This window comes from Phalaenopsis equestris, unplaced genomic scaffold (genome assembly GCF_001263595.1).
Source record: "Phalaenopsis equestris unplaced genomic scaffold, ASM126359v1 Scaffold000297, whole genome shotgun sequence".
In the NCBI taxonomy this organism is placed as follows: Eukaryota; Viridiplantae; Streptophyta; class Magnoliopsida; order Asparagales; family Orchidaceae; genus Phalaenopsis; species Phalaenopsis equestris.
In genome coordinates this window covers 3071174-3082699 of record NW_018164739.1, presented here as the reverse complement: position 1 = coordinate 3082699, position 11526 = coordinate 3071174, and the positions used below count along the sequence as shown (strand labels likewise).

The window sequence follows — 11526 nt, the reverse complement described above, 5'->3', positions numbered from 1 at the left end:
TAATTCTTCTTTAGCTGCAGAAGTGGATGCTGTAGTCTTTGCTCTACAGGTTGCTCGAAGGTTTGGTTGGCAACATATTATTATAGAAACAAATTCTTTTATTCTTTGGCAATCTTGCAGGTTTCACATTAAACATTATTAGAGTATTAGTCATCAGATGAAGAACATTTTATTTTTATCTAAAAAATTGGATATTCAACGGATGCATACTAAACGGGAATGTAACTTGGCTTCTAACTGGGCCGCTAAAGAAGGTGGTTGTGGGAATGCTGTTGTTGTTTCTACTTCGGTGTCTTCGACTCTCTCGAAATTGGCTATTTTGGATCTCTTTCATAGTTTGTGATTGTCTGTTGCTTTCTTTGTTGGGTTTGTATTTTCTTTTATTTGTTATGTGTAAGTTGAATTTTTTTTCTTTTTGAGGTGAAGTAACCTTAGGTTTTGTTTTGTTGAGTGGGTTATATAGGGTGTGGATAGGTTTCTCGGGTCTCTTTCTTTTGTATATTTTTTTTTTTTGTTGAAATAAAATGTGGAGCATTGAGCTCATATATATATATATATATATACACTTGATGCATATTTGGTAGATTTATTGAAGCATATTAGTGACCAAGCCTTCGGGCTTATGTTGAGTCAATGGTAAGAAATTATCGGTCATGTGCTTTGTGGCTCGTCAGACTTGTTGATTATTGAAATCTCTTAGTTCAATATTGACTTTTGAATGAATTAGGGGATAATTTCTTTGGACAATTTTTTTTGTTTTGTCAAAATTATTGAAGAAGATAAATTCTCCCGCACATGTCTTATGCATGATTAGACTTTTTAAAAGTAAGTTTCATTTTTTGAAAAAGATCCATTGCATTTTTTAAAAGTTAAAATGACGAATTTTTTTTATTTTGACATGTAATATTTAGGTGATATAAATACCAAAAGTAAAATTTGTTGTGGAAAAATGTGATGTAATAAAGCGAAAAATCGGATCAAGAAAAACAATTCGCAAATAAAAAAAAATCATAGATTTACGTGGTTCGTCAAATAGCCTATGTCCACAGAATTGTAGAGAATTTTATTTCTTCGAGTAATACACCAGTCGATCACTACGACGATTACAAAAAAACTCTCTCTCTTCTCCTTTACCTGTGAGCTACCGAAGAAGAACGAACCGCAGGGAAGAGGGAAGTCCTCACTGCAAGCAAATTGCAGAAGAGCAGAGGGAGAACTTAGAACCTTACAATTCGCTTTTCTTCGCCGTGAACCAACGCCTTCTGTAGAATTGTTGAAAGGAAAACAACCACTATTTAATCTAATTTCTTCTGCAAGCATTTAATAGTGGCGTGCAAGCGCATTTAATTTCTACAAGTGAACCTGAGCTCCACTAAACCTAACAAAATTTAGGTGTTAGATATGTAAATACAGAGGAATTGGAGTTATGGATGTAAATTTCTCTTTTTCCAAGGCCTTCAAAGGAGAAACTTCTGATTTAATTATACTTCGAAAATAAGAGCTAAAATAATCCGGCATTTAAATAGTAATGAAAATTTGTAGTCTCTTTAAAAAATAAGAATGTCAGATCCGAGAACTTGAATTATCAAGACAGAAACAAAAAATTATCTAACAATTTTATTTCATAACTAAATGAAATTAAAAAAAAGAGCCCTCTATTTATAAAACCTTAATATGGTTTCACATTGAATAACAGTGTTATTATAAGAGGATTTCCACATAAATTAAGACCATAATTGGGAACAATTAAGCTTCTTAATCGATATAATTAGAGAGCATTAATATTCTCTCAGTTGTTGGTTGTGAAGAAGATATGGTAGTAAAGGGCTTAAGACTGCTCTATTGGCACCAACTTTAGCTTTCCACCATACTGTTCTGGGAGCTGGTTCTCTTCAATATCTTCCAGTAGTGTACTCATCATGTTCTTGTCTTCAACAAAGATTATCTGTGCAATTATCATAAAGTTCCCAATGATAACAATAGCAATAAGAATCATAGTAATAAAAGGCATGCTAAATTTCACTTATTCATTAAGAAGTGGAGGCAGGAGAAACCTTGGATCTGGTGTTTTTATCAATGAATGGGTAGACAATCTTCCATGCTTTCATGAACAAGTATGGAACATGCAGGAGAAAACATTTTCCCAGTCTCTCAGGATAGTTGTTCTGCCAGCACCACAAGGGGATACATAAATTTAGGTAATTATGCTTTGAAATTTTCATGTAACATAGCTTTTATAGAAAGAAATGTGCTTTGTATATATAAAACATTACAAAACCTGCAAAATATCTAAAGCTGCAATGTATGCTCGTATGTCACAATGTGAATATCCCAAGCCCTGAAGATCTGCGATTATTGTAAATTTCTCCTGATTTTGTTGCATTCTGTAAATATTGAAGTTAAATATGAATCATATGGTTAGTGCTGCGACCAATTTTTATGTATTTACATATCTAACACTCAAAAGTTTGATATTTATACTTGTAAACTATTTAAGAAAGTGCATTTCACTTTTAAGTAGATGGTGGTGGTGCCATTTTTTATGTGGTGTTAAAGATTTGAGTGATATGCAAGTAAATATGAAGATTTATGTGCTAGATATGTAAATGGATAAGAATTGTGTGGTATTTATGTAAAAAGGCCTTTTACAAAATAATAAAATTTACTATGAATTATGAACACTTCATAGTTATTAATCTATGTAATAAACATATTAATGTTGCTACATGATAAGAAATTGGTACAGACTAATTACCTGGAGCACAGCTTCTCAATGATGTACACAACAAAACCTGCAAAAAGTAGAAATTACACATTTCACATTGAAGCGAACTATCATCAGATTTTATGAAAATATTTGAATTTATTAAATTCCATCAAAATAAATATAAAATAAATCATAAATAATCATTCAGAATTACACCATTAAATGTAAAACATAAAACTTACGCTTAAACTCATTCAAATCTCTATTAGAGGCGTTGTGCCTGCAACCGAACACAACTCCAACAGGACGGCCAATTTTGTCAAAACCTTGAGCGAACATTTTCTTTTGAGCAATTTCATTCTGAATTTCTGATTCAGATATATAACCTTTGGGAATTGCTTCTCTTCTCCACCTGAGATGTTTTACTAGAAAATTTGCTGCCTTTTCAACATCTAGATCTCGAGCACGCAGAAATCTCTTTAGAGTTGAATCATCCAAATCCTATATATCATATGGACAAGCTTATGAAATTTTTTTCTTATGTAAATATATATATTGTTACTATGCAATTCTATAAAACAATTTGAATTTTAGAGACTTTTACAGATGTGAATTTAATTCGAAGATCGTTAATCACTTGAAAATTGATTCAAAGTTTACTTTGGATTAAGATGGGATCGAAATAAACAAGAGCCAAAATTTTGGATCAAAGTTTTTTTTAGCCGATTTCGAGCCATACACGGATCGGCTCAAAGTATCTTTTATTTATGAAATTATATATAATGTTAAATAAACTAAATCGAATATAATGAGCTATGAGCCGATTTCGAGCTGGAATGGATCCAAATAACTCAATTTGAGTCATCTTGTTTCAATTACGTGCTGGATCAGACCGATCTTGAGCTGGATCGAACCGATTTTGACCTAAAACAGATCCAACTAACTCAAATTAGTGTCATCTCATTCCGATTTCGAGTCGGAACCCACGACTAAATTTCAAGCTGAGTTGGCTCGAAATCGAACATAACGAGCTACGAGCAGATTTCAATCCGAATTCAATCCATTCAAACCAATTTCAAGCCTACCCCCAACTTGGCTCAAAATCAGCTCGTTAATAGTTTTAAGAGGATAAATGTGTAATTTGCAATTTTCATAGTTGAAATAATAGTTTTCAAAAGATAAATATGAATAAAATTATGTATATTAGTTTCGTTGAACATGTAGTGATAGCGAAGAATGAAATATTTTCAACCACTCATAACATATTTCTTTTTTATTAGGGTATTTTAGCTAGTTTTATTCATTTATTAATGCATGAAAAGGTGTATTAAATGTTTTAAAAGTTAAAATAGTGACACTTTTTATGTCATGTAAAAGATTTGGCTGGTATGAATGTAAATAGTAAAATTTAGATGTTAGATATGTCAATACATAAAAATTGGTTGAGATGTACGTAAATGCCCCTAAGAAAAAGAAGCCATTCATGAGATTCAACCAAAAAGACTAGTAAAAGAAAATATTGACTGCTTTTAACGAACAAATGGGAAGCGTCCAAGAGATGCGGCTATAGAATACACGACTTAGAAAAATCAAAATTTATCAGCCACACAAGTCAAACTCATTCAAGAATGTAATACAAAAATCAACTAATCAAAATAAAGAGTCAAATAAATTATGAAGAGATTCCAATTTTAAGCTTTAATGAAATACAAACCATCCGATTCTTATATTTTTTGGCACAGATTTGTTGGTTTGTAGGTAATAATTAAATTTTATGTGGTTGATATATTAATACATAGGAAGTGGGTGGTATGTATGTAAATCTCCCTAAATAAAATGGAAGGTTTGCATAAATTCCACTCAATTCTATAAATTTACATATCTAATGCCCAAACTTCAATTTTTACTATGCATGAAATAGCTCACTTTTTTCTTCTTTTTTTTTAAGTTAAAGTTGTGGTATTTTTGTATGTGACATGAAAGATCTGGGTACTATAGATATAAAAAGCAAAATTTAAGTGTTATACATATAAATACATATGAATTGGTTGGTATGTATGCAAATACCCCTAAAAAGTCATCCAAAAAAAGGTGAAATGAACAAAGACATATCAAATCTCCAATTTTTAGACTAAAAATCAATGCATAATGAGCTCCACCATTCACCAATTCATTTCTTCCCTCCCACAGCATCTGGAGAAAATAGGAGTTCTGATACATTCAAAGTTTGCGTACAAGCTAAACAAGCGAAAGCCACAAAAACCAAAATATAAAAATTAAAATAAACAATAAACAAAAAATAAAATTCAACTCCATTTAATTTTTCACATCATCAAACAAGCCATAATAATAATTTAAAAATATCAAAAACCAAATACACATAAAACAGCAACCCCACAAACACTTCCACACAACCCCCAAAAAAGAAATGCAGAGAACAAAGCAGGAAAATAGAAGCAAAAGAAACCATTAACAGCTACCCTATACAGCAAATTAAAATCAGAAATAAGAACTAAAAATGACAACAGAAAAAAAAAAAAAGGAAAAGAAAAACTAAACTGCCATGGAAAAGTAAAAGGAAGTACCTTTGAATCGGAATCCTTCTGCTCTAAAATTTTTCTCATGAGCTCCACCTTCATCTCCACATCCGCCATTGATTTTGGAAAGCAAGAGGAGAGGAGAGGAGACTGTAACGGTAGGTGGGGTTTAGTTGGTGAGGAAGATGAAGTTTTGAACTACCGTGCCTCAGTTCTTATTGCTTTCTTTAATATGAAGTCGACAACTGGTACTCCGCAGCGTCCAAGCTGGACCCCACTCTCGGAACCCAACAGCATTTGATGATTATTTATATATTATGGTATAAATATGATCACAATATTTTATCATTCACTTAATGTTCTTGAAATATTTAAATTCAATTCATACTCTACTAGCCAACTATTTTGGTGGGGAATTTGTCGAACGTTAGGTGTCTTATTAGGTTCACTCATTAATAAGCTTTTGAGAAACTTTCTTGCATAGTACATAAATTTTATATTTTATATATTTATATATCTATCATCCATAGTCTGATATTTGCACTCATAACATTTTGGTGTTATGCATGAAAAATATATTTTACATTTTTTGAAAAATTATGTTTGTGGTGTTTTTGTTGTGATGTTAAAGATTTGAATGATATGCTTGTAAATATTTTAGGTACATTAGAATTGTGTGGTATGCATCTAAATGCCTCTTAAGTTCTTATGGACATGTGCTTTTCATGATGCCTTCTAGAATAATATTTCCATATAAGTGTAGTATAACCAACGAGGAACCGAGTAATAATCGTCCTCGTAGATTTTTGCTAAAATCTTCATTGTTATATAATATACTAAAATTTTGATAATTATCATATTTTTAATTATAATAAATATTTTTTTAACTATTTTAAATAATCTATTATGGTTTAAAGAATTTTTACTTTAGATGATTTAAATGGACATGTCAGTATAGTAGTAAAAGATTTTAGAAATATTCATTGTGGCTATGAGTTTGGAGTGACTAATAAAAAAGATATATTCATATTAGATTTTATTTTAACGTATGATTTTGTTATTACTAATACTTTATTCAAGAAATGAGATGAGCAATATAATTACTTATAAAAATAAATCTAATAAAACACAAATTGATTATTTTCTTATGAGAAGAAGAGATAGTCGAAAATGTAAAGATTGTAATGTCATTCAAAGTGAAGATTTAAATACTTAATATCATTATTAGTTCTAAATTTTAATATGAAGAGTTGTAAGAAAAAGAATACTAGGAATAATTGTCATAGAATTAGATAGGGACACCTAAAAGACAAAAAAAATATTTTTATGATTAAACTTCAAGATTTCAAGATTTGGGATGTTCATGAAGAAACAAATTCTATGTGGAATGAAGTAACAAACACTATTAAACAAGTGACAAATGATGTACTTGGAGAATCAAAAGAAAAAATTTTTATAACTAAAAATAGCTGGTGATTAAATAATAATGTGCAAGAAAAGAAAAAAACATATGAAATTATGTTAAGAAAATTAGTTTAAATGTGAAAACTTAAAGAACTGGGAAAAATAAAAAATGAGTCATAGAGAGTCTAATGTGACACAAAAAATTCTGTTTTTAGTGATCTTTATCATATATTAGATACTAAAAATGGTGAAAAATATATATACCTTGGAGCACAAGGCGCATATTATAGAGGAATTAAGTTGATTGAGCATAGGTTAATATGTATCACAAAAATTTCTCATAATCAATTTATAATCAGTTTGGATTTATGTCGAGCATTCATGTCGAGCAGGTCTACTATGAAAGCTATACATTTATTGAGAGGTTTGATGGAGAAGTTCAGAGAGAATAAGAAGGATATACATATGATTTTTACTGACTTAGAAAAAACTTATGATATGGTTCCAAGAAATATCCTTTGGAGAGTTCTAGAGAAGAAATGTGTTGATATGATTGATATTCAAGTCATTAAGGATATGTATGCTAGAGTTGTTACTTGTGTTCGAATAGAAGAAAGATTGAACAAATATTTTCCTATTTCAGTTGAATTACAACAGGGATCAACTTTTAAGCCCATATCCTTTTGATTTAGTTATGTATGCTCTTACTGTACATTTACAGGAGAATGTACTTTGGTGCATGTTTTTCGCTAATGATATTCTTCTCGTGGATATGACTAGAGAAAAAGCTCAAGAAAAACTTGAATTATGGAGGTCTACATTGGAGTCTAATAGCCTTCATTTGAGTAGAACTAAAATTGAATACATGTAATGCAATTTTAATAGTGGTAGCTCTAGTGACATAGTTGTAACTATGGGTGATCAAATTATTAAAAGGTGTGAACGCTTTAGATATCTCGGGTCCATTGTTCAAAGTGATGGTGCTATAGATGAGAATGTTATTAGTAGAATTCAAGTTGGTTGAAGTGGAGGAATGCTTCGGGCATATTGTGTGATAGAAAAGTACCGCTTAGACTGAAAGGAAAATTTCATAAGATGGCGGTGAGACCTGCAATTTCTATGATACAGAATGTTGGCCTTTAAAAGAGAAGCATAAAACTAAGTTAACTGTTGTCGAGATGAGAATGCTTAAGTGGATAAGAAATTTTATAAATTCCTATAGCCCAATTTCTTATTCATGTAGCCCCCATCATTCACCTAGCTCATTTAGCCTCACATTATAGGGTATGGTTAAGATTGCAATGTTTAAAAGAAAGAAGAGCTCCACAACTTGAGCTTATAACCCACTTAGTCTATGAGTAAGCTGATTTTTCAGCTCAATAAAGCTCGTGTTAGTTTGATTATTTATCTCAAGGGATTTTAAAAATAATTGTTTTCATCTTTTAAAATAAAAATGTTATGGTTTAAGCTAAATAATCTCACCTTGCTAGGGATAAATAAAGATTATTCATATTTCCAATTGAGTAAATCGTAAAAATTGAGCCGACCTGAAATTGAACGCAAACAAACTGGAATTGAAACCAGACGAGCTTGAACACTATCATAAAGGTTTGAATGGAGCTCGTCTTGAGCCGAAAATTTTTTTTTGGTATACAGCCATCCTTCTCCCTTCACGATTTACCATATATTTGATTGAGTTTGATAGCCTTAATTTCATGAATTAAGGTAGTAGTCATGTATACAAAGAATTTCGATCTACTTCAAGATTATTGATCTTATATATTTGTCACCTTGAAGATCAAATCTAACTTGGATAGCCAATCTTATCCAAATGAGACTAAGACCATAGTAGTTATGATGTCGCAAGATGACTAAAAGTAGTCACGATGTGTTGGCAGAAGTTCGAGCAAGTCAAATAAGCTTTTTTCAGCCCAAATCATCAAGAGAATCTATCCAACAAACAATAGATGTACAAGCGATTGGGCCCAAACGATCGGGTACAAGTAGCCGAGCAAAAAATTACCGAGCGAGAATACTCAACTACGAATAACTTAATATGGATAGCCGAATGAAGAACATAGCCCCCTATGAGTCAGTTTGTAACTTCACCAAAAGCTACACCAAACCAACCCAGACATCCCTCAAGTTCATAACCTACTCGCCCCAAGCGACAAATTGCCCAGGGGAGTCCTCAAGCAGATCAACCAAGAATGATAGTGGATATGACTTGATGAGAGAAGTAGAGGATAAAAGGTCAAATGTGGCACCAACAAGAGATAAGACACTAGAGATAATATAAAATATGCACTCAAGGAAGCAAATGATAAATCAAATCAATGTTATTTTAATAGTGAGAATGCCTCTACATAAAAGGAAAGAGTTATTATAAAGAGATAACTTAATTGAATTGTTGCCCAAAAAGAATAACAAAATGCCTTCTTCTTTCTTTTTCATCTATCTTAGATCATTCATTCCTCTTTCGGTAGCTCTACCCTTGAGGTGTGAACTCACGAACAAAACATGATTCAATATTGACCTTATCCATTTGTGATATTGAACATTGCATCTAACTCGGGCGACCAATCTTTTACCATCGAAATTAAGACCATGATATTTATAATGCAGCTCATAAAATATGCATGAAAGTAAAGAGAGAGATAGAGAGAGAGAGAGAGATTAATTTCATATTAATACGAAAAATCATCATAAGCTAATTAATAAAACAAATAAACTCTCCATAAAAATTATCCATAAAAGAGAAATTAAAAAAAAACATGAAGGAAAATTTATTGACATACCACATAACTTTTTATATTTACCTTTATAACACTTTAATGACATAAATCTCTGCATGAAATATTATATTTCACTTTTAAAAAGTAAATATAAGTGATGTTATATTTCACTTTTATAAGTATATCTGGCTGATGGAAAAGCTCTGGACGTGGTGGAGATGAGAGACGTTGATATTACGCTCCCTAACAAGAGTAAGTGAACTTTGCAAAAGATCAGACACGTTCGTGAGTTGAAGAAAAACAACATCTTTGTTGGGCAGACAGCTCAATGAGAGTGGCCACTCAGTGGCGTTCTCAGATAGCATCTATAAGGTTACCACGTCCATAATGCACCTCTGATTCATGTGTCCCTAAACCCTATAAACGTCGAGGCATTCGACGATTTAATTCCTCGAATAAATAAAATACTTTGCAGCTTTATCGACGCAGACAAATTTGTCTAATCACGTAAATTTATGTCGCATTGGTGTTCTTCTGCGTATAATTTTTCTCGTTCCACTTCTTATTTTTTTATCATCATTTTTCACAATAACTGGTATCAGAGCTTTGGTCCGGGGATCGAGAAGTTCAATGATATATATTTTGCTTACTGAATGATGCAGATAAATGATTACCTCTATAGAAAGAAATTTCATCTTCCGTTACTGGGAAAATAACCGAAAAAGATGGACGAGGCAGAATGAAATCTGTTGGATCGACAGGTTCTAGGGGTTATTTGATTAACTCTGTCAAAATTGGTTGCCCACAATGTCATCAAGGAGAGGACTACTGCAGATCTCATAACAACTTTATCAGGTATGTATAAAAAATCATCGGCAAATAACAATGTGCATTTGATGAAAATGTTATTCAATCTCAACACCTAAATGATTTCAATATCATCACAAATCAATTGTTATCAGTTGAAATTAATTTTGATGATGAGATACGCGCGCTGATATTGTTGGCTTCATTGTCAAATAACTGAGAAGCCATTAGGATGGCAGTTAGCAATTCTGCAGATAAATTTAAGCTGAAATATGATGATATTCGTGATTTGATTTTAATTGAGGAGATGCACATGGAGGATTCTGGCGAAGCCTTGTGTTCATGTTCGGTATTGAATGTTAATTCCAGAGAGAGATCACATGACAATAACTCAAACAGAGGAAAATCAAAATAAAAAACTGGTCAGCAGACAAACTGCTGAAATGGTGGCAAGACAGACCACATAAAAAAAGAGCCGTAGGAGTCCTAAGAAGGAAAATGATGGTTCTAATGTTGTAACTGAAGTAACACAGAATGCGCTATTGGTGACAGTTCACACTTCTGTTGATAACTGGATACTGGATTGATGAGCTTCCTTCCATATATCTTCCCGCCGGACGTTAATGTGAAATTATGTTGCAGGTAACTTTGGGAAGGTATATCTGGCTGATGGAAAAGTTCTGGATGTGGTGGGGATGAGAGATGTTGATATTACACTCCCTAACAAGAGTAAGTGAACTTTGCAAAAAAATCAGACACATTCCTGAGTTGAAAAAAAATCGCATCTTTGTTGGACAAACAACTCAATGAGGGTGGTCATTCGGTGGTGTTCTCAGATAGCATTTGTAAGGTTACCAAAAGAGCATTAGTACTGGCTCGGGGTAAGAAAACTCACACACTATATATGACTACAAGCTTACTCAGGCAAGGACACATGAGTCAGAGGTGTATTATGGGGAAGTAGAAGAAGGTTAATTTCCTGAAAAGTGACAGAGCGTCAAAGACAGGAAAACTTGACCTTGTACAGACAAATGGTGGAGAACCACAAAGCTATAAAAAAATCTTGCAAGATGAGAATTCAAGCAAGTGAGAGCTAACCAAGAAGGATGAGACAGATTCTTTGCCAAGGAATCAAACATGGGAGCTAGCAGAACTTTCACTAAGGAAGAAGACATTGCACAAAAAGTGGGTGTACCGGGTGAAGACTGCGCTGTGAAGACTGCGCTTGATGGCAGCTTGATGGCAGTAAGAGGTACACAACTGGACTTGTTGAAAAGGGCTTTCAACTGAGATAGAATATTGCTCATGCAATGAGAGTTGTTAATAGATATAAGAC

General features: G+C 32.4%; 1 protein-coding gene across 1 annotated transcript; it reads right to left on the bottom strand.

Annotated features, from left to right (window-relative positions):
- Positions 1-1635: 1635 nt before the first annotated feature.
- On the bottom strand, positions 1636-5457 carry LOC110025449 (CRAL-TRIO domain-containing protein YKL091C). Its single transcript, XM_020725933.1, has 6 exons — positions 5293-5457; positions 2950-3208; positions 2756-2792; positions 2279-2384; positions 2055-2165; positions 1636-1945 (listed from the first exon to the last, which is right to left on the bottom strand). The coding sequence occupies exons 1-6, from the start codon at positions 5359-5361 to the stop codon at positions 1829-1831; spliced, it is 699 nt and encodes a 232-aa protein (XP_020581592.1). The 5' UTR covers positions 5362-5457; the 3' UTR covers positions 1636-1828.
- Between the last annotated feature and the right edge of the window lie 6069 nt (positions 5458-11526).

What these genes read in the sequence shown, in the direction of transcription:
- LOC110025449 (XM_020725933.1), bottom strand. Translation starts at nt 5,361, where the DNA reads ATGGCGGATGTGGAGATGAAGGTGGAGCTCATGAGAAAAATTTTAGAG. An exon ending in AGAAGGATTCCGATTCAAAG is followed by an intron (nt 3,209 to 5,292) that starts GTACTTCCTTTT and finishes TATGATATATAG; the next exon opens with GATTTGGATGATTCAACTCT. An exon ending in AGATTTGAATGAGTTTAAGC is followed by an intron (nt 2,793 to 2,949) that starts GTAAGTTTTATG and finishes TACTTTTTGCAG; the next exon opens with GTTTTGTTGTGTACATCATT.